Source organism: Bufo gargarizans, chromosome 5 (genome assembly GCF_014858855.1).
Source record: "Bufo gargarizans isolate SCDJY-AF-19 chromosome 5, ASM1485885v1, whole genome shotgun sequence".
NCBI classification, from domain to species: domain Eukaryota; kingdom Metazoa; phylum Chordata; class Amphibia; order Anura; family Bufonidae; genus Bufo; species Bufo gargarizans.
The window spans coordinates 202,739,011-202,763,741 of record NC_058084.1 but is presented as its reverse complement, the minus strand read 5'-3'; the positions used below and the strand labels follow the sequence as shown (position 1 = coordinate 202,763,741).

Below are 24,731 nucleotides of genomic sequence, written 5' to 3'. Positions count from 1 at the left end.
AACGTCTTCCATAAGTCGTTACTCAAAAAATATGTTCCACCTCTAGAACCATCACCGCTGCCACCTCCTCCTGTTATTGTTAATGGTAATCTGGAATTTCAAATATCCAAAATTGTTGATTCTCGTCTGGTCCGCCGCTCTCTTCAATATCTGGTGCATTGGAGGGGTTACGGTCCCAAGGAAAGAATGTGGGTTCCAGCGTCAGAGGTAAACGACAACAGGTTAGTTCAGGCTTTCCATGCCTCTCATCCTGAGAGACCTGGTCCTGAGTGTCCGGAGGCCCCTCGTAGAAAGGGGGGTACTGTCACGAGGGTGTCAAGAGCCACGTCTGACTCCGTTATACCCGGGGTCAGGAAGTCGCAGCAGGTGGCTGCGCGCTCTATGTCTAAAGATCACGCTGTTTCTTAATGATAGTTTTCTGTGTTTGCCTTGCAATCCTTTTTGTCTCACTCAGGGATCCGTAGCTTCTTCTCCTCAGCTGTTTCTTGTCTGTCACTCCCAACCTCCTTATATTCTCCTCTCCCACTTCTCTGGTTGCCAGATATAGAGCTTCCTGCCTGGACTTCTATACTGACCCACTGGAGCTGTGATCCCTGGTTGTTGTTCCAGAGTGTTACCCTCCGGATCCCTGTTGGGCTTTTGTTGTCCACTGTTGTCGCCCACCTGGGATTATATGTTTTGTCTGTATTGTCTGTCCTCTCCTTGGTGTTTTCCTTTAGTGTTAGTGGTGCGGACTAGTGCTCCCACCGCCCTATTCACTACCTAGGGCTCATCTTAGGGAAAGCCAGGGTTTTAGGCACGTGACCGGCGTACGGGTGAGGAACCCGTCTAGGGACGTCAGGTGCCAGCCTCAAGGTGAGTTAGGGGTCGCCACCTTTCCCTCTCCCTTGGACAGGGCCTTCCCTTTTTCCTCCCTTTGGGTCACGTATGTGATTGGCACGCCGGTCATGACACAATCAAGCCCAGCCGAATCCAGGAAGTGAACGTTGCGCTGGACGAAGGTAAGTATGAAAACTGAAGATGGGAATAGACCTATCTTGAGGGTAGGGCATAAATGTCTTTATCCTGAAAACCCACTACAAGCTGTGAAGTTTGATTTGCCAATATCTCTTTAAAAATATATAAAATATCACCCTTTAGCTGTTGAGATTAACAGGTTTAATGCCAACCTGGACAAGGTCCTAATGGGTAAAACACTCTATAACAAAGGAGTTCGGCTGACCATAACAGTAATGTCTGGTATTCGTGAATGATATTGTTCTTAGATCTTATTGAAATGTCACAGTGATTCTTAATAAATATAATGACTACATGAACGATGTCATTGTAGTTAGTGACATCATTGAGAAAACATAATTTTCCTCTTCAAAACAGCAATTGATGAGATAAGATCATCCTTTATTACATCACCACTGTCATACATGTACAACATTATGCGTTAAGGGGTTAAAACTATACTTAAAGGCTATGCAAACCTTGGGGGGCAATTTTCTTATGATTGCATTTTACTCATTTTGGGCTTAAAATAATTTTTCAGTTGGTCTTTATTAAAAAAAATATTCAGCAGCTTTGTTAGAAAGGTTCAACTTCTGCCTAGCTGTGAGAATCGTACAGTCTCTTAAACTTTGTGCTGGTCAACTAATAAAACTTATCTCTAAATGACTAATAGCTAAAAAAACACTGAAGAACCACATTATTATCAGTACGATAAGGATTGAGCTATAAAGTTTATATGGTCAGAGATCAGAGAGCCATCAGCTGAGCTGCCTGGCGGAACACAATAGAAGCACAGAGCATGCTATTAGACAATCTCAAAGCTGTACAGAGAAAGGGGCTCAAAATGACCATTTGGAAAAATTATTTAAGCTCAAAATAAGTATAATGCGATGATAAAAAAAAAAAAAATTGCCCCCAAAGGTGTTTGTAGCCTTTAACCTAGAAATTAGGGTGTGAAAAGGTGAAGTTTTTTTTTTTTTTTATTGAGGAGGATTATGTATGTTTCTGAAATAAACAGTGTTATAGAAATCTTATAGGTGTCAAATCGTTCCTGATCGCTTCCATTTTCATGTGGATATGGTTGTATGAGGGTTGAGGCTTTTCTAAGGGGGCTGGGCTTTGTGTTTTTGGTCTCCTATTATAGTCGGTTGGGGGGGGACTTCTGGCTTGTTGCCTTACAGCCAGAGACAGGTCTTATCTGAAGTTTCCTTTTCTCACAGATTTCATTGTAATATTATACAGACTAGAGAGGAATAAATAATGGGAAAAATGCTTCCATTTAGGTCTCTTTTAATGAACTTCCCTCTATGGCACTTACAGCTAACATTGTAAAACCTTTGTTTTCTACCCTATGTTGATCTATTAACTTTTACTCAATATCTTAGGCGCAAATAGGGCCAAAGTCAAGTACAATGGTGACTTAAAAATAAGCAGCTCTGTAAATAGCCTTGAATAAAGAACAAACCATTGTGTTTATTTAGCTTTTATGCAAAACTGGCTTCATGATGATTTTACTGCTTGAACGTTCAACCCATTAGACATTTGGTTCAGGCTCTTGAATATATGTATTTGCTGTTACAGAAAGGTTTTGAAAGAAATCGCTGTTGGGGAGTTGAACCCAAATGAGACTGTTCAAGCTAACTTGGAAGCCCAGCTGCTGTCAAAGCTGGATCACCCCGCCATTGTGAAGTTTCACTCAAGCTTCCTAGAGAATGCTAGCTTCTGCATCATCACCGAGTACTGTGAGGTAAGTCATCCTGGCATAAACCTCACAATGTAAAGTATAGGTTTATTTTTACAAGATTTCAAATTTGCCAGTTGTTCCTTAGCAGCAGCTTAACAACTAACACTTAAACTAAATGGATATTTGCTTAAAATCTATGAATAGTAACAAAGGGGTTCTGAACTTTCTGTACATCCCTTTCCTTCTGAAAATCACAGGTGGTCCAAGATGTAACCAGTGTTCTCACATGTATCTATGGCGGATCATTTTGTATGGATTTCCTTTTTGCATTCTGATAATGTGACAAATTGAAGTATTTTGATAAGGATTTGAAGGCCAACTCCTTTGAAAAAGTGTCCACACCCAATAAAAAGTAGAATGGGCATGACAGTGGCAGGACACACATTGAATAAAAGGGACCAAGGCTTGGCTTGTGAGCTAAGGAGACCAGGAGATCAATGTTGCATGGGATATCAAGTCTGACATAACCATAAGGGGGTTGTTCCATCTGGCATATTTATGGCATTTCAAAAGGTTATGCCGTAAATGTCTAATATATGCAGGTCCCAACTTTGGGAACCACTCCTACCTCAAGAAGAGGACTCATCTGTGAATGGAGAGCATGCCGCGCAACTGCATTCCCAGATCATCAATGAACGACAGTTCCATAAAGAGATAGGGTGAATAAATACAATGGTCAGTAGCAAGATAGCATACAGACCACAGTTAGCAGCAAACATGGGTGGACTGGCCATAGAAGCTACAGGGAAACTTCCCACCTGAACCCTCCTCACGGCCGCCAGCCAGAGAAGTAATGTCATGTTCAAGAAACCAATTTGAAATGATTCGAGCTTTGTGACATGGTGCATTATCCTGCTGGAAGTAGCCATCAAAGGATGGGTACATGGTGGTCATGAAGGGATGGACATGGTCAGAAACAATGCTCAGGTAGCCCGTGGCATTTAAACGATGGCCAATTTGCACTAAGGGGCCTAAAGTGTGCCCAGAAAACATCCCCCACACCATTAAACCACCACCACCAGCCTGCACGGTGGTAACAAGGCATGATGGATACATGTTCTCATTCTGTTTACGCCAAATTCGGACTCTACCATTTGAATTTTGGTGAGCTTGTGCAAATTCTAGCTTTCTTTTCCTATTTGTAGTGGAGATGAGTGGTACCCGGTGGGGTCTTCTGCTGTTGTAGCCCATCCGCCTCAAGGTTGTGCATGTTGTGGCTTCATAAATGCTTTGCTGCATACCTCGGTTGTAACGAGTGTTTTTTTCAGTCAACGTTGCTCTTCTATCAGCTTGAATCAGTCGGACCATTTTCCTCTTACCTCTAGCATCAACAAGGCATTTTCGCCCACAGGACTGACGCATACTGGATGTTTTTCCCTTTTCACACCATTCTTTGTAAACCCTAGAAATGGTAGTGCGTGAAAATCCCAGTAACTGAGAAGATTGTGAAATACTCAGACCGGCCCGTCTGGCACCAACAACCATGCCATGCTCAAAATTGCTTAAATCACCTTTCTTTTCCATTCTGACATTCAGTTTGGAGTTCAGGAGATTGTCTTGACCAGGACCACAACCCTAAATGCATTAAAGCAACTGCCATGTGATTGGTTGACTAGATAATCGCATTAATGAGAAATAGAACAGGTGTTCCTAATAATTCTTTAGGTGAGTGTATGTATCACTGCCAGAAGGGACGCTAAAAGCAAACTAATAAACTTTATTGATAAATCATTATTAAAAGTGGAGTAACACTAATTGTAGGCATTTTCAGATGGTTACCTCCTCAAAACAACAGTTGCACCTTGGAGCCGTGGTGCCACCTGAGTGTCTCTGCAAAGAAACAACCGTGAGAGATTTCCCAGACGGAGGTAAATATACACCTACAGAAAGCTCCTTGAGGTGCCATTGTTGGTGTCTCTGGCACTGGTGTGAGGAGGTGGTCTAAGTTGAACAAAACGATAGGCAGAAGACAGGGGTATTGGTGGGTATTTATTTTAGGAATATAGACAGAGTATACAGGAGGCTCAGAGTATGTGTCCTAACTCTGTTCCCCGGCAACCCCATGTAGTCTATAATTCCTAGTCCCTGCCTAGTAAATAGACGACCACAATATAGATGATCCTGTGCGCACTCAACGCATTTTGACTACCGTCTCATCAGGAGCAGGTACAGTGTAGCTGTAGCAATATTCAGACATTTGCGGGACATCACTGGAACCGGAAAAATAAGACCCTTCATCCAGCTGAGTGACTCGCAGGGAGTGTTTTATGTAGCCATGCTATTTACTACACTAGTTTGTGCCTTCTGAATTGTGTCTTATGTAAGCCGTAGCTGATTAGCGCTTCTTGCCTCCTTGTTTCAGTAGCACTTTGCTTTTAACAATGCCGGAGTAAAACACATGTTTTATAGAAGGTTTACTGACATGAAAGAACATTGATATTTAGTGCTGTGTGATAATGAGGAATTTTCTGGCGATATCTACAGTAAACCATCTGCATTATATCCATATGTAACACTCATTTCCTGCTGTCAGGCTGAGTGATCTGTGATTAGGGCTCATACACATGCACGCAGCCTATTTGGCAGTATATTGTCCCTTGGACACTCTGTGTGCTGCTCTATGATATTTCCCCATAATGAAGCATGTGATGGAGTATGGCAACATTTCAACTTCTCCTTGATTCTCACAGACATTTAAAGTTTTCAAGCAAATCATTACTTACCTCACCGATTCCCTGACGATTACGTGAGTAATAATTTTTGTAACCCGTTCTCAGTGGTTAGCACTGGTGCCTTGCAGCGCTGGGGTCCTGGGTTTGAATCCAACCAAGGAGAACACCTGCATGGAGTTTGTATGTTTTCCCCGTATTTGCGTGGGTTTCCTCTGGGTACTCCGGTTTCCTCCCACACTCCAAAGACATACTGATAGGGACCTTAGATTGTGAGCCCCATTGGGGACAGGTGGATGCTAATGTCTGTAAAGAGCACTAAGTGCATAAAATAAATAAAGACACAGAGCTACAGTATGGGCTCATAGTATGGATCCATACAACTCTATAATACACCCATGGTGTCATGGTGTAACAGAAGCCAAGATGAGTATATGTCACGACTGTAAGTGAGCAACACACAGTGAATAGCAACTGACCGACCCCAAACTAGGGAGGATAAAGGGTGACCCCTGTCAGACCCTAAAAGCTCTCCCTAAGCTGCTATGCACATGTCCGGATCCATATGGTGGATCGAGACATGCCCGCGTACCTTAGGCTGATGACCACTGAAACCCCTACAATAGTGGAAGGGGCACGGCCACCGGTGCCCTGCTCAGTATATGGACGGAACCGGGGTCGCCTCGGATCCAGTCAGCAAAGAAACAGAAACACACAATGTCTGAACACTTAACTGAATGAGGTGCGGCTGCAGTGAAAACAGATCCAAAGTCAGCAGACAATATCCGAAGTACTTGCTTCAGCAGAACACAGATCCAGTGAAAAGATAACACACAGGTGAAGATACTCAAACGAGAGATACAGCTCAAATGAAAAGTATAATCCGCACCTCTACAAAGGAGGAGGGGTGATTTAAAGGCAGCGAAATCAAACACAGGAGAGACAGCTGGGAGGAAGGAAACAGAAAGTAAAGACCTCATCACAGGGGCGGAGAAACAGGGCAGAGGGAACTCCTCCAAGCTCTAGTAGTGACATCATCACAGGGGTGGAGAAACAGAGCTGTGAAAACGTCTCAAAGCTCTGGTAGTGACAGTATAATTGAGGGCTCATGCACACGAACGTATTTTTTGTCTGAGTCCGTTCTGATTTTTTTTGAGGATCCGTGTTTTGTGGCCTGCAAAATACATTCAGTCATGCGCGTGAGCCCTGAGGGAGGAGGGAGAAGAATGGTCAATATGCCATGGGGACTAACACACTTGGAACCCCTTTTCCTTTAAAAACACTGTTATCCCATGCTTATGCTTATTAACCGCTCACCATGGGTCTATAATGACTGGATAGACTGAATGCAGCAGTCCAAAAGGTGTCATTTTGTTCTGGATGCAAAAGCACAAAAGTCGTGAAAGGGTTACATTTTTTCTGTACAACCAAGAAAGAGGTCATCATTGTCATTTTGGTGTCGCGCACATTTTGTGATGACAGCAGCGGTTTTTAAGGACAGTGTACCTGTGCTCGTTATAATGCGTGCTCCCTGGGGGCTATTAACCATTCTGCTTCATGCAGTTCCCATAGCTGTGCAGATCTGCAGGCTCCTTTGGCGACCATTTACAGCTTCTCCCCGAGACGTTGCATGTAAGTGTATTAATAGCTTTGGTAATAAAAGGCTGCCATGTAATATTGTTCTCTTTCTAAATGAATGTGTTAATTTTGAATATGTCAAACTTGTAAATAGTCCTAGCCCCATAGTGGGTAATTATTCCATAATACATGGCCCCGAACAAGCTTTATCATGCAAATCATGCAAACACACAGAGAAAGTGGAACATAGTGGGGGTGTGAGGAAATGGATTTATACATTGACTAAGGATGTGGGATTTTTATTATATAATAATGTGATAGTATAGTGGTATATATGGTATATATATTGTGAGACAGTGACAGGTCTCACGCAGGTTGGAGGCAAGGAAGGGGTGGATAGTGCGGTCCACACCCCTATTTCACCACAGGCGAGACAAGCTGGATGCAATCAGCCTGGCATAAAGCACCTCCCAGGGTGTCAGAAGGGGGGAAGTGTGTTACCTGTAGACAGAGGCCCGGAGGCTCTGTCTGTGTGGTCTCAGCTGGGCAAGGCTGAGGAACCACAAGGCTGGGAGATAGCCTGGAGGTGGGGGACAAAGCGACGCCTGGGAGGGTCGCAGAGCTATAGTCAGGCGGACTATTGGGCCCCAATCCCCCACAAGAGACATTGGTCTGGTGGACAGATTCCCGGAGGCTCTGTCTGGGTGGTCTTAGCTGGGCAAGGTTGAGGGACCACGAGCTGGGAGATAGCCTGGAGTTGGGGGATGCAGCGACGCCTGGGAGGGTCGCAGGGCCAAAGTCAGGCAGACTACTGAGCCCCAATCCCCCCACAAGAAACTGTGAACTAGAGACAGTGGGCGTACTGTGCTCTGTACAGCCAGGAGGCTGTGGGACATTGGCTGACAAAGCCGTACGAGTTCACAGGGTGTGAACTGTAACTTAGGTGAGTCAGGAAACTCTGTGTTAGTTAGAGCCTAGCTGGGCAAGTGTTTATTATTTTGTCATTTTGTTGTTGCTGGTGTTGCACAATAAATGCACTGTTTGGACATTATATCCGTGTCTGGTAAAGTAACCTGTGAGAATGACCCGCGGAGAAGAGCTAACCCCCCACAATATAAATATATATATATATATATATATATATATATACACACACACACAATATAATAAATTGGTCACATATAGCATTAAAACTGCTGGCAGGTGAAGAGAATAGCATTGATAATTTTATTACAATGGCACTTGTAATTAGTGTTGAGCGCGAATATTCGAAAAGCGAATTTTATTAGCGCACAGGCGAATATCGGCACTTGTCCCAGAACAGAGGCAAAGGGCTTTGCATTCATACTGTATGAATGCAAAGCCCTTTGCCTCTGTTCTGGGACAAGTGCCGATATTCGCCTGTGCGCTAATAAAATCGCCTTACAAAGATTTGCGCCTCAATCACTTTCTAGGCAATGTGAGTAAGATCTGAGCTTTTGGACTTTTGGGAATCAATCGAGATACAGTGGGGGGTGATGACAGTAGTTGACAGAGTACAGATCAATGTAATCTGTAAGGTAGAAACTAAAATAAAAAATACGAATATTCGTAAATCGAATTTTACGAAGTTCGAAATATTCGCGAATATGGTGCTATACTATATGAATGCACATGCACAGGCCTTTGCCTCTGTTCTGGGGACAAGTGTAGATATTCGCATGTGCGCTAATAAAATCGCCTTACGAAGATTCGCAACTCAATTCACTAATGTATGAATGCAAAGCCCTTTGCCTCTGTTCTGGGACAAGTGCCGATATTCGCATTTGCGCTAATAAAATCGCCTTACGAAGATTCGCGCCTCAATCACTTTCTAGGCAATGTGAGTAAGATCTGAGCTTTTGGACTTTTGGGAATCAATCGAGATACAGTGGGGGGTGATGACAGTAGTTGACAGAGTACAGATCAATGTAATCTGTAAGGTGGAAACTAAAATAAAAAATACGAATATTCGTAAATCGAATTTTACGAAGTTCGAAGTATTCGCGAATATGGTGCTATACTATATGAATGCACAGGCCTTTGCCTCTCTGTTCTGGGGACAAGTGTAGATATTCGCCTGTGCGCTAATAAAATCGCCTTACAAAGATTCGCGCCTCAATCACTTTCTAGGCAATGTGAGTAAGATCTGAGCTTTTGGACTTTTGGGAATCAATCGAGATACAGTGGGGGGTGATGACAGTAGTTGACAGAGTACAGATCAATGTAATCTGTAAGGTGGAAACTAAAATAAAAAATACGAATATTCGTAAATCGAATTTTACGAAGTTCGAAATATTCGCGAATATGGTGCTATACTATAAGAATGCACATGCACAGGCCTTTGCCTCTGTTCTGGGGACAAGTGTAGATATTCGCATGTGCGCTAATAAAATCGCCTTACGAAGATTCGCAACTCAATTCACTAATGTATGAATGCAAAGCCCTTTGCCTCTGTTCTGGGACAAGTGCCGATATTTGCCTGTGCTCTAATAAAATCGCCTTACAAAGATTCGCGCCTCAATCACTTTCTAGGCAATGTGAGTAAGATCTGAGCTTTTGGACTTTTGGGAATCAATCGAGATACAGTGGGGGGTGATGACAGTAGTTGACAGAGTACAAATCAATGTAATCTGTAAGGTGGAAACTAAAATAAAAAATACGAATATTCGTAAATCGAATTTTACGAAGTTCGAAGTATTCGCGAATATGGTGCTATACTATATGAATGCACATGCACAGGCCTTTGCCTCTCTGTTCTGGGGACAAGTGTAGATATTCGCATGTGCGCTAATAAAATCGCCTTACGAAGATTCGCAACTCAATTCAATCACTAATGTATGATTCATACATTAGTGATTGAATTGAGTTGCGAATCTTCGTAAGGCGATTTTATTAGCGCACATGCGAATATCTACACTTGTCCCCAGAACAGAGAGGCAAAGGCCTGTGCATGTATATAGTATAGCACCATATTCGCGAATACTTCGAACTTCGTAAAATTCGATTTACGAATATTCGTATTTTTTACTTTAGTTTCCACCTTACAGATTACATTGATCTGTACTCTGTCAACTACAGTCATCACCCCCCACTGTATCTCGATTGATTCACAAAAGTCCAAAAGCTCAGATCTTACTCACATTGCCTAGAAAGTGATTGAGGCGCGAATCTTTGTAAGGCGATTTTATTAGCGCACAGGCGAATATCAGCACTTGTCCCAGAACAGAGGCAAAGGGCTTTGCATTCTTACATTAGTGATTGAATTGAGTTGCGAATCTTCGTAAGGCGATTTCATTAGCGCACATGCGAATTTTGCATCTCATAATATGTATTATGCGATGCGAAAATTCGAATTATCGCATATGCAAAATAATAACGAATTCGAATATTCGCGAATATTTTACGAATATTCTTTCGAATATTCGCGAAATTTCGCGAATTCGAATATGGGACATGCCGCTCAACACTACTTGTAATGTGCCGCAGGACTCGTATACGGATTACCTGTACTTGACGCTCTTCACCTGTACTTATGTTCCACAACTGTACTAGCTGGACTGCACCTGTCCTGTACCTGTGCTTTCTGATCTGCAACTGTACTAGCTGGGCTGTACCTATACTTGTTGAACTGCACCTGTACTTAATGGACAACACCTGTACTTGTCGGCCTGCACCTGTACTTGCTGGCCTGCATCTCTACTTGCCATTGTTTCAAATGGCAAGTACAGGGTCAGTGTGGCAAGTACAGATGTAGGCAAGTAAACCACATGCAGGTCTCACAGCTAGACCACACATCGTATGGGTATCTTAAAGGAGTAGGATGAATTAGGCAACCAGTGAATAGTCAATTCTTAAAATCAGTGTGTGAAAAGCAGGACAATTGGCAATCGTAGGCATCTGAGCAAGTATAGCAAGGGCCAAATCGTGACAGATATCTGGGTGAGAGCATCTCCAAAATAGCAGGTATTGTGGGGTGGACCCATTATGTATAGCTACCAACTTTTGAAAAGTTAAAAGAGGGACAGTATGTGCGGCCAAGACTCTAACTCAGCCCAAAACATAACCATACGCACTCAGTCCACTTAATGCCCCCACATAATAATTATTCCCCCTTTGTGCCACTACACTGTAGTTATTCCTACACTGTGCACACTTCACAGTAGTTATGCCCAGATGTGCCCCCTTCACAGTAGTTATGCCCAGATGTGTCCCAATCATAATGGTTATGCCCAGATATGTGCCCTTCACAGTATTTATGCCCGGATGAGCCCCCTTCACAGTAGTTGTGTAATGACCGGTGTCACGCACAGGGAGGAAAACAGGGAAAGCCCTGCCTAAGGGAGAGGGAACGGTGGTGACCCCTAACTCACCTTGCGGCTGGCACCTGACTGCCCTGACGTCCCTAGACGGGTTCCTCACCCGTGCTGCGATCACGTGCCTAAACCCTGGCTTTCCCTGAAATGAGCCCTAGATAGTGAACGGGCCGGTGGGATCGCTAGTCCTCACCACTGCACTAAGAGGGAAACACCAGGGAGAGGACAGACAAACACAGACAAACACAAACACCCAGGTGGACGACAACAACTGTCCACAAAGGTCCAACAGGGATCCGGAGGGTAGCGTTCTGAATCAACAGTCAGAGAACGCAGCAACACAGCTCCAGTGGGTCAGGATAGATGTCCAGGCAGGAAGCTCTATCTCTGGCAACCAGAGAAGTGTGAGAGAGGAATATAAGGAGGTTTCGGAGTGCTGGACAAGGAACAGCTGAGGAGAAGGAGCTACGGATCCCTGAGTGAGCCAAAAGGGTTTGCAAAGCAAACCCAGAAAGCTACCATAAGGAAAACAGCCCTATCTTAAATAGAGCGTGCAGCCAACCGCTGCGACTTCCTGACCCCGGGTATAACGGAGTCAGGCGTGGTTCTCGATACCCTCGTGACAAGTTGTGGGCAGATATGTTCCCCTTTTACAGTAGTTATGCCCAAATGTGCCCCATTCACAATAGTTATGCCCACATTGTGTGCTATCACAATAGTGATGCCCAGATGTGCCCCTTCATAGTAGTTATGCCCACATGTGCACCCTTTACAATAGTTATGCCCACATGTGCCCCCTTCACAATAGTTTTTCCCAGATATGTGATGTTCATGGTTCCTCTGATGGTCTCCCCAGCAGGTTGCCATCACATATCCCTCTGCTAGGCTGTACAGGAGGAACAGAGGCTGCCGCCCGGCCTGCGCTCCTCCTCCTACACAGACCAGCAGTGTGGAGCACCAGCAGCTGAGGTAAATGGTGAAGTGGGGCGTGGATGGCTCCTTGCTTCACCATTACAATACACTGTCTCTGTGTCCTATGGACAGCCGAAAGCGGGACATACCTCAGCCGTTGTGGGACTGCAGGACAGCCACCGAAATCTAGGACTGTCCCGCCGGATCAGGGATGGTTGGGAGGTATGATTATACAGTGGTTAGTACTTGGAGCGTAGACCCTAGCCATTCGGATCTAATCCCTACTGTAGTGCTGAAAAAGTTAAAGCTGTCTATATTCGATAGGCGATAAAAAAAATAATGGCTGCACACACAAATAAGTAGTAAAGCTGAGAAATGGGGATCATTCTAAATTCAAGTGGAATTATACCTATTATAAATGATTCAATGGAAGCTCTTAGCACACATTTTCAAACTTGTGTCGGGCCCATCTACCAAGCGTCAAGGTGGCTTCCGCAGACGGGTCCCTATCACTAATATGCTGCCTCTCTTGAACTTATCCAAGTCCACATTTTCTGTGCAGTGTAGGAACCAGCTACATTTGTACTTTGCTCAAAAGCCCCAGGCTGATAGGCGTTTGCTCAGTCTAAAAGAGGTGCTACCCTCAATAAATACTACAAGAAATGTGGACTTGGATAAGTCCAAGAGAGGCGGTATATTAGTGACAGTGACCCGTCTGCGGAAGCCACCTTGACGCTTGGTAGATGGGCCCGACACAAGTTTGATAAAAATGTGCTCTAAGAGCTTCCACTGATCCATTCATAGTAGGTATAATACCACTTGAATTTAGAATGATCCCCATTTCTCAGCTTTACTGCTTATATGTGTGTGCAGCCATTATTTTTTTATCAACTATGTTTGCTTTATGGATATGCACTTATGACTATGAATAAGAATGTGCCAGTGTAAATTTTCTTGTAGTATATTCGATAGGCGTCAGAACACACAGTGCATTGCGGTTTGCTCATATGGGGCAGTGTAGCTACAGAGCAGTCAAAGTGCCCGTGCACTGCACAAATTGTTCAGGATGGAATTGTTTGAAGAACGTGACAAAGAGTTCAAGTATTGACTTGGCCTCCTAATTCCCCAGAGCCTATTCTCAGCATCCGCGGGATGTGCTGGAGAGTCCTATACATGGAGGCCCCCTCTCCACTTAGGGGGTCCTACACAATATCAGGAGGGTGCTTTTGATGGTATGGCTGATTATGACTGCATCCAAATCTTACATTAGTCTATTATGAAGTAATATAAAGAAGAGCTAACCATAACTGCATCACTTACGTCAATAAGGGTCTGTAAATACTGTTCTATATATTATAGCAGCTGGCATGAAGGATTAAGAACATCTCTCTAGACCTTCGACTTACGTGCTCAAGGGGCACATGGTCAAGCTGTTCTGTAACAAGGTTCTCTCCCAAGGTGAATACAGAGCCGTTTCTTTCTATTAATGGCTAAACAGCAATGGCATTACAAAGAAAATGCAGCATTTTATTTTCAAAAGGAATTTCTGGTATATGACGGCAGAGAGTAGATTTTTATAGAAAAATGTAAAGAAAATGTTGTGCCGGTTCCATATGGAGTCAATTTGAATACTGTAGTTTTTCTTAAAGGGGTTGTCCGGTTTAATGATATTGATGAGCTATCCTCAGGGTAGGTCATCAGTATCAGACCGGTTTGGGTACAGCTCCGAGCACCCCGCCAGTCACGCCATCTACTTTGTAGCAGGTAGAGCATTGTAATTATAGCTGTTTGTCCCACTCACTTTCCGGGAGTCACCCCCAACCAATCTGATATTGATGACCTATCCATCGTTATCATAAAACCGGACAACTCCTTTAATACACAACTCAATAGCCATGGCTGGTATCAGTGTTCTCCAGTTATTGGTCAGATGGGACACGGATACCAGCCATGTGCATTCTGCATTTTGGAGAACAGAACATCCTGCCATCTTTAGAACAGTTCTATCCTTATAGGACATGCAAACCAAAAACACAGTCGTGTCCACGAGCCCAAATGTGATTATCGACACCCGGTAGGTGTCTGCAACCAGTTGGGTGGAATGTCCCTGTAATGTCTCACACTGGCAGCACCAATTGGATAGTGTCAGCGACACCCCTTCCCCCAACCGGTTACACCCAATTGGACCTGCTGTTGATTTATTCTTTAACTTCTAAAGGATTCTTATTACACGAGATACTAAAATGGACATGTCAGGAGAGGTGACAGGTCCTTTTTAAAGGGGTTGTTTCTTGTTACATTTAAAACTGCTTAAATGGAGAGGATTTAATAAAATAATAAAATAAATATTACTCCCATCACCTGGTCCTGTGCTACAGTGATGACATTGTGACTACCCGCATGTGACTGCTGCAGCCAGTCATCAGACAGGGGCGACAATTACCACCGTACACCTAAAGAATGACATTCGTCAAAGGAATTTGTCAGAGATACAGTTTATGTTTGGAAATCCTTCCATGGGATATTGTACGCAGTGTGAAAGCAGCTTTAGGCCTCATGCACGCGATTGTGTCCATTTTGCAGTCCGCAAAACTGCAAAACACGGATACCGGGAGCGTGCTTCCACATTTTGCAGAATAGATCGTCCAGCCCTCAATAGAGCAGTCCTATTCTCGTCCGCGATACGGACAAGAATAGTACATGGTTCTATTTTTATTTTTTTTCGGAGCCGCGGAACGGACATGCGAATGCGGACAGCACACGGAGTGCTGTCCTCATCTCTTTTGCGGCCCCATTGAATGAATGGGTCCACTTCTGACCCGCAGAAAATGCTGCTCAGATGTGGACCCAAACCATGGTCGTGTGCATGAGGCCTTAAAAGTAAAATGCCTCCTCTGCTGTTTCTTCACATGAAAAACTTTACCAAAATGAGAAGTCTTACACAGTGTTTTGACGCTTGTGAGCCATACATCATATTTGAGCATGATTTATGAATAGCGATGCCTGAGTTGCAAGGTTGATTTTAATGCTTTTTTCAGGGCCAAGACAATCCTACAATCTATGTCTGATAGAAGAAGTGGTAATACTGTCCAGTAGTGAAAAGGTCCAGTGTTCCATGTAAGATATGCACATATACCATTAGTGTTGAGCAAATCAAAGTATCCAAAGTGGACTTCAATCCAAATTTCAGGGAAAATTAGATTCGCTGCGAAGCCGAATTTCCTCATGCTTCATGGTAACAAATCAATTTTGCCTGAAATAGCGAAAAAAATAAATCATACTCACCTTATCCATTTGAGCGCGAAGAGGCTGCTGCGGCCATCTTTATTGACGATCCCGTGCGAAATCTCGCACCGTGCGAGATTTTGCGCAGGATCCTCAGTGAAGATGGCTGTGGCGGCCTCTTCTCACTGAAATGGATAAGGTGAGGTTTTTTTTTTTGTACCGATTAACCTCTGTAAGCCCTATGTCTGTGAAGGTTCTCATTTATCCAGGTCATGGTATATATCTGTAAAGAATAAATCAAGGTAACTGGACGTACTGTAGATTTCTTGAAAACGTTTCACTCATTCTTCCAACGAGCTTTCTCAATTCTGAGTGACTGTACAAAAATTCTATTTATTCATATAATTTTTGTACAGTCACTCAGAATTGAGAAAACTTGTTGGAAGAACGAGTGAAACGTTTTCAAGAAATCTACAGTACGTCCAGTTGCCTTGATTTATTCTTTACAGATATCTGTAAGCCCTAATTATTTTTTTTTTATCTCAGGTGCCGTGATCAGACGCGTTCAATGACGAGGGTTGATGCAATCGCCGTTCCCTGTGATTGCACCCGCTACTTACAAAGAATTGAGCTTTGTGATAAAGAAATTCATCACAAAGCGAATTTCTTAGTGAAATTCTGCAAAGCAGCGGAATTAAAGTTTGCATAACTCATCTCTATATACCATATATAGTGGATCTGTCATTAGAGGGCTTGTCCAGGATCTGCTTATTTTCCGTGTCAAGTATTGCAGTTCACCTAATATTGTTCTGTATAGTGGTATAATAAATATATTTGCCCTAATGTAAATGATGGTCGGCTTAATTAAGAATTTGGTTTATGGTCTTTGGTTAAAATTGGGCTACAGTAATATTCCTTTAATCCAGCATCAGATAATTCAAAAAATCAGACAGTGCTATATAATGTTGCATTTTATAAGACCAGAAACAAAGGACTGAGCAGAGGGAACACATTTCGGATAAAAATAAAACATATAAAGTATACTAAGTTATAAAGAATATTTCTGTGAATTGGAGAGTGAGATTAGAACAGCTATAGTTATGGCTGGAGACAACAAATGTAATCACACACTGAAAGCATTGCTATTAAATGAGGAAAAATGGGAGTTATATGAAAGGTAGATTATTCTTTTTAAAGGGGTTAATAAATGTAAAAAATGAACATCAGACATCATAGTAGGTGACAATCTCTTTCTAACAAAGCCACAAATAACCCTGTAATCACATGGATGCAGAGCTCTCCCCATTCATTGTTGAAGATGTAGAGTTCCAGCAAAATTGACCCTCTTAAAACTTAAAGGGAGTCTGTCACCACATTTGACCATATTAGACAGATCCTATAGCGTTATATGTGCCACCCAGCAGTTAAAAACGGTACCTTTGTTGCATATAACCGAGTCTTCTTTCTGCCAAAAATGAACTTTGAAGACTGTGTAAACGAGCCCTCTCAAGTGCCCAGGGCGGTGTCTCAATCTTCCGAGCCCAAGACCGGACCTCCCTAACGGCTCATAACCCTGCCCTCCTTGTGCCTGTGCCCGCCCGTTTACTCCCCTCCCCTCGCCTTTTCCATTGCGGCTGCGCGGACAAATTCGTAGCCGGCGCATGCGCAGTAGGTATTGCGATGCCCTGCCAGGACCGGGCATCGCATTGCGCATGCGCCAGCTACGAGACTCGTAGCTGGCGCATGCGCAATGCGATGCCCGATCCTGGCAGGGCATCGCAATACCTACTGCGCATGCGCCGGCTACGAATTTGTCCGCGCAGCCGCAATGGAAAAGGCGAGGGGAGGGAGTAAACGGGCGGGCACAGGCACAAGGAGGGCAGGGTTATGAGCCGTTAGGGAGGTCCGGTCTTGGGCTCGGAAGATTGAGACACCGCCCTGGGCACTTGAGAGGGCTCGTTTACACAGTCTTCAAAGTTCATTTTTGGCAGAAAGAAGACTCGGTTATATGCAACAAAGGTACCGTTTTTAACTGCTGGGTGGCACATATAACGCTATAGGATCTGTCTAATATGGTCAAATGTGGTGACAGACTCCCTTTAACTTTTACTTAGTTCTAATTATAAAATAATGTTCAAGATGGCAGCTCAGGGTTGTGTCCTTTCTTCTGCATCCAAGGGGAAATATAATTTCTGCAGAAGCTTATGGGGGCATGTCATTCCTGCTATAGCTCTCTCCCTATCACAGCTCAGGAGGCAGTTGAAGGTTAGAACTGAGCATGTGCGGCCACTTCAGTGAGGTGGACAGAGAAATAAAAAAAAAACAGGTGGCGCTATACGTATGCATTACATGAAATTGCAAAAGTATTCAGATCCAGGTGCTGGTTTGAAAGCTGCAGAATATGTTTTGTCGGGCAGCCTCTAAGTATAAAAGAAGATAGGAATATGTTAATAAACACAATGTGTTAAAAAGGAATGTGTAATTAGAAAATGACCAACTGTTTAGATCACATTTTAAGTTAAATATATATATATAGATACACTAGCAGAAGGACTCGGCTTCGCACGGGTATATTTCATCTATTTCATTTAATGTTTCTGTGTGTCGTTAAAAGATATCGACAGTATCCCCCATGACAGTGACCTCTACAGCACCCTGCACTTTAACAGTGACCTCCACAGCACCCTGCCCCTTTAATGCTAGGGCTACATGACGACACATGTCGCGCGTCATTTTGTCTCAACAATTTTTATAATGATAGACTATGTGTCGCACGACAATAAGTCGCATGACACATGGGGCACAACTACACTGCTACATGTGTCATGTGACAATTTTTGTAATGATAGTCTATGGTGTTGCACTGCGACATGTGGCATGCTGCGACTGCGACACGACAGTTGCAAAAAATCCATCCAAGATTATCATTATAAAAATGATCACATAACACATGTAGCAGTGTAGTTGTGCCCTATGTGTCATGCGACTTATTGTCGTGCGACACATGTCGTTGTGTAGCCATAGCCTAAAGCTGACCTACAGCAGGGAAGAAAAATGGCTGGGTTGTTATGGAAACCTGGAATAAAACTATGTGTATGTGGAGACTAAGGGCCTGCTTCTATTAGCTGATAAGGGACATGTGACCGTGTGTATGGCAGTTGGGATACGAGTGAAAGACTTGCAGGCTTGTATTGGTATGTCCTAGAGAGCTGAAACCCCCGCAAGATTTCTTTCTAGGTAGCAAGGGATGTGTATACCAAGTTTAGTTGAAATCAATGGTTGCATCTTTAAGTAATCGTGGAACATACATACATATGTCCTTCTTTATATATATAGATATAAATATAAATATATATATATACAGTATATATATACAGTATATATATACAGTATATATATATACTGACGAGCAAAAGGGTACCAATGTCTTGAACTTTTGACTTTCAGGCTACATATCTCACCATCCACTACAGCTTTGAACATGAGACCATAATTTTATAGACAGTCATCTTAAATTGGACTTGAATGGGGCTGAGCTGCTCTTAGGTCACGTGAACAATGAAGGTGATGTCACTGTCCTAGGAAGAGCAGTGAGAAGGTCACAGTGCTCACAGGGGCGCAGCTGCCTTCTTGAACAGCTGATCGTCGGGAATCCCGGATGTCGGACCACCACCAATCAGATCCTGAAGCCCTATCCTCAGGATAGATCATCAGTAAAGATGAGCGAACTTCTAAAAAGTCCGATCCGAATATATTCACGATGAATCACGATAAAAGAAACTGCTATTTCCGGGCTGCATAGAGCCTTTATATGGGTGTAGAACACTGTGCCTTGCAGTAACACGCATAGGGAATCTGCTGGGGTAGTGAAATAATACTGTCCGTCAGTATGACATGCAGATGACAGGCGTCGCTATTAGAATCACTGCACACTTCACTTATTTGGGCAGTCACGGGGCTGACCACATAACTCAAGTATCTACTCAGCCTTATAGGTCAATGTTAGCGTCAAGAAAAAGCGCACTCCTTTTACACTGTCGTCAGCTGATTCCACATAGATGTCTACAGAACCTGTTCTATTAAACGCTTATACAAGTAGAGAGTGGAGAGGGTGTCAGCAGTAAGTTTGTGTTGAAGTCACTAATTATTTTGCCCTTCCTCTGATCCGTCAGAACAATAACCCCCAAAAAACGGATCCTGTCTGTGGAACATCCACCTTCACTCGGTCAGCATTTGGTCAGTAATCCATCAGGATTGGTAATGCAAAAAAAAAAAAAAACAGGAGTGGATCTAAAACAGAGATGACACGTGAAGGTAATATTTGCATGTCTTCTGCGTTTTGTACACACTCCTGCTTTTGGCTACCAAATCACAAGCCAATTCTGACCATACAGGCCTTACAGCTGCTACACAGACAGGATCCATTGTGTGTCTCATTTTTCCTTCCTTCTGACCGATCAGAAGAAAGGTCAAATAAATGGTGATTTCAAGAAGGCCAAACAAGGACAATAGTGACCCTGTCAGAGAGTGGGGAGGGTGGTAACAGCATGAGAAGTCCACAGAGTGGCCCTATGACATAGTGGTGAGGTGGAAGCAGCATGAGGAGACCACAGAGTGGCACAATGACAGGGTCTGGAGGCGACGGCAGCATCAGGAGGCCACAGAGTGACACAATGACAAAGTGTGGCGGTGCCAGCAGCAGTATGATCAGGCCACAGAGTGGCACGGTGACATAGTGTGAACATGGCAGCATCAGGAGACCACAGAGTGGCAAGGTGACATAGTGTGGAGATTGCAGCAACAGCAGCAGCATTATACCACAGAGTGGCAAGGTGACATAGTGTGGACATGGCAGCATCAGGAGGCCACAGAGTGGCTAGGTGACATAGTGTGGAGATGGATGATCTAATCTGATGCATCAGGCATTGGTGGGTGGAAATCCTGGCTGATCCACGCCTGATTCATCTTGACAAAAGTAAGTCTCTACACATTTCGAGTGGACAAGCGACTTCTTGGGGTAACTATGGCCCCCGCCACACTAAACATCCAGTCTGATGCCACACTACTGGCCAAGCAGGACATCTTTTCCAAGGCAAACTCAGCTAGTTGCGGCCACAAATCCAGTTTGGCTGCCCAGTAGTCCAGCGGATCTTCTATGACGGCTGGCAGGGTGCTGTCAAAGTATGCCACCACCTGCTGGTTCAGATCCTGCTGCAGGTCTACCTGCTGCTGCTGGTGAGTAGTTTCTTCATTATGCGGGCAAAGAAAGCTGCTCATTAGCGACTCTAGACTCAGGATGCTGTTGCTGCCGTCACCTGCAACGAAGTCGAAGAACCAATCAAGAACCGCTGGGTTGCTGGTCAAGACACGACCGCTAGCTGACATGTGGACCTGAGGCCTCGGGAAGAAATCCCTGCTGCCATGCCCCCTTACTCTGCTGCGACCTGTGCCTGCTCCAGAATCATTTAAGTCTCTGACATCCCCCTTGCAGGGCTTTGCACTTCTCTGTCTGACTTACTTTTAGCTGAACTGAATAAATTGAAAGCAAATTAAAACACCCCTAAAAGTGCCAAATATATTTTGGAAATTGAAATTGGCAATCAAGCGATTTCAGTGTAAATAACAGCAAAAGTGAACTGTGTATATATTTCTCACATTGGACTAAAATAGGCCAATAAACGATTTCTAATTAAATAACAGAAAAAGTGAACTGCGAAGATTTTTCTCTTTCTCTCTAGAGAAATGACAATAAACGCTTTTAGCGCAAATAACACAAAATGTGAACTGCATCTATTTTTCTCGTATTGTAGTGAAATATGACAAGAAACGCTTATAGCGCAAATAACAGCAAATATGAACTTAGTCTATTTTTTCTCTAGAAAGATGGCAATAAACGCTTTTAGCGCAAATAACAACAAAAGTTACCTATGTAAATATTTCTCGTATTGTATTGAAATAGGCCACTAAATGATATCAGCGCAGTTAACAGCAAAAGTGACCTGCGAATATATATATATATATATATATATATATCTTTTTCCACAGATAAAAGACACTAAAGGCTTTCCAACATAGCACTTGCACCCCAATAACTAATTGCTGGAATGACAGAGCTGTATTATGAGACTATCTGGATCCCGATGTAATGTTTCCCTGCACTTGTAAATCGCTGGTTTTCACAATGAGGATTTTCCTATGACTCTCCCTAGCATCTGCACACGTCTCCTGCCTGTGAAATGATTCCTCTCACTATCCTTTCTCTGCACTAGTAAATCGATTCTTTCCTTTTTTTTTTTTACAATTAGTTTTTCTTTCACTCTCCCTAGCGCCTTCATACACGTCTGTCCCTGAATAAAGTTGTTTAAAGAGACAGGGGGCACACCAAATGCTTAAAGGAGTGCAAGGGGTGGTAAAACTACATATGACAAATAATCTAACCCAAGAGAGAGTCAAAAGAGCCACCCCATAAATGCACATTCAACCATTGTAGGATAAAAAATATGTATATAAAGTTTATTAGACACAACAACACACACGCATTAAAAAATTGTATACAATGTAGAACAAAGTGCGGTATGCAATAAATGTATGTAACCGACACACACAGGTCCACTGAATTATCACAAGAAAATGTATGCGTTATCAACCAGCATATAAAGCAATACAGTAAATCACATATAGCAAATGCAAGGTAAGGTAAGACCACTAGAATTAAAGGTGCAATAAGACCGACATGGGGTCAAATATCAAGAGCCAAACCTACATAGCCAGCTGGTACAGTGGACCTATGGGCGCTTGCTATGTTTCCAGGTCCACTGTACCAGCTGGCTATGTAGGTTTGGCTCTTGATATTTGACCCCATGTCGGTCTTATTGCACCTTTAATTCTAGTGGTCTTACCTTACCTTACATTTGCTATATGTGATTTACTGTATTGCTTTATATGCTGGTTGATAACGCATACATTTATATGTGATAATTCAGTGGACCTGTGTGTGTCGGTTACATACATTTATTGCATACCGCACTTTGTTCTACATTGTATACAATTTTTTAATGCGTGTGTGTTGTTGTGTCTAATAAACTTTATATACATATTTTTTATCCTACAATGGTTGAATGTGCATTTATGGGGTGGCTCTTTTGACTCTCTCTTGGCTTAGATTATTTGTCCCTGAATAAAGTACGATAGTGAATGGCAGAGTCTAAGATGGCCGCCGTATTTATAGGGCTGTGACATCACCGGTCTGGGTCGCTTCTGATTGGCAGCATGCATGGCATTATGGGTCATCCCGCCTTCCCAGAGTTCCTTGCCCCATGTCCTCACACGTGTGGTCGCCATTTTAGCCGCCATTGTAGCCGGCTAGCTGCCATGTTAGGAAAAATTGAGATTCGTTACCACGAAGTGTGAGGAAATTCGCATTTGTTCAGAATCGATTTTTTCCTAAAATTCTGAACGAATTCGACTTCGTCAGCTTCGATTCGCTCATCTCTAATCATCAGTAAAAAAAAATTAAAATCTCAGAAAACCCCTTTAATACTTTGAATAGCATTTTCTGTCACATTATATTATACATTCTGTTTCTGATATTGTTTTCTGTCACTTATGAATTCAAAGTCTTTACCAGCACCAGACCGCAATAACTCGCTTTTCTTATCTGTCTCCAGTATTATTCTTCTATTTCTGCCATCTCAATGGTTAAACACATCTGAACATGGCAGAAGTCGTCTCCAGCTGTCAAAAACCTTACTTCAATTATTGTACTGTCTAACTGTGATCATATAGCACGTAAATAATGTACAATTGATAGGACACATTTATGTTTTATCCGTATTACTGGTTGTATATATTCATCATTTCACAGTCAAGTTATGTATGACACATTACTGTGTTCATTGTGCTCATTCAGTACATACACCAGAAGACGGGTCTTTTGCCATCCACCTTTTTATGACGGTATAAACAGTATACTACTCGCTATACCTTTTTAAACATATGATTCTAGGGGTTACAATTACCACTTTATGGTATACAGTGCTGTATACAGTATTCACTTTTTACCTTCTTTATGCTGAAAGCCTAATGTCTGTTGTGTCTGTTTTATCGGAAATTCACGTGGACACCTTCTAAGCTCTTTTATTCCTTTTCACACCCTGTTATTGTACAGTACATTCAGCACTTGCACTGTTAAATATTTCCTATAGACCTGAACTATGCCAGATGAGTGTCCTAGTGGATTCCGCTGGGCTGGTAGACCGTCATTTTTATTTTTTTACTGTAAAGGAAAGTGCCGCCTGCTGTTGTTTTCTGTGGCGAAACCAACCTCGCCACGGTGTTTTGGAGGGGGCTGTTTACCAGCCTCCTGCCCTGGGATTATGGTCCCTTAAGTTATTGGCTCTTAAGGCACTTGGGACGGAGTCCTCTGTCCCTGGATTGCATCCTCTGCCTTACTTTCTTGGATGAAGCACATGGTGAGAACAATAGATAGCGGCCATTTTAACTCACAGACACTGTTCTGACTTTTCAACACGGTGCTATCTTGCCTGTATTTGGTGCACAGAGACATCATTCAGTAGTTTGAAACTACCAAACAGGGGACACATTTATTAGTGACTATTTTTGGTATAACTTGTATATTTTCAGTGTAACTGTATCTATTGAACGGATGTGGGTGAATTTTGGACATGTGGTTCACCCAGATCCCCCGGTTCCGAGGATATATTGGTTATGGGGTTATTGCATGTTTTGGGGTTCCTGTGATATGTTTTATAAAACTGTATTTCTCTGCCTTTGATAATTATATTCGCCCTTGTGTTCAAATAATCATCATCGGCAGAGGGGAGGATTTTGTGTGGGTGTGTTTCTATTGTCCTATTGTGCCATTGTGTGTTTAAATGGTGATGTCTGTCCTGTTGTCTCCACATGTGTATTGGCGACCTCCCCTTTGTCCTGAGAGATAATTGGATTGGTCTTGGTTGTCTCCGGGACAGAGAGGAGGAAACCATGATGCATTGTGGGGATATGTTGTATCTGTCCTGTGTCGCAGTCTCCCTTCTGGTCCTCTAGGGGGCGGGAACGATTGGTTGCTGTATTTACATTGTGTGTGTTGTGAATTACTGATTGGTTGGATTTCAAAACCCTGTGGGCAGTACTATGTTTGGTTTTTATAAATAAAAGAGGCTGTACTTGAAGTACAGTCAGAGCACTGCTTGACCCTCAACACGGAGCCTTGTCGCATCATTGGGGGGATTCCCTGTATGCTGTTGGAGACTG

The 24,731-nt window shown here is 43.1% G+C and overlaps 1 protein-coding gene across 1 annotated transcript in view; it reads left to right on the top strand.

The window, feature by feature from the left end:
- The window catches only part of NEK11 (NIMA related kinase 11), a 268,856-nt gene that overhangs the window by 79,641 nt on the left and 164,484 nt on the right, over positions 1-24,731 (top strand). Inside the window, exon 3 of the mRNA XM_044294773.1 lies at positions 2,578-2,743. Coding sequence (XP_044150708.1) covers positions 2,578-2,743 — 166 coding nt within the window. The remainder of the gene's footprint in view (positions 1-2,577; positions 2,744-24,731) is intronic.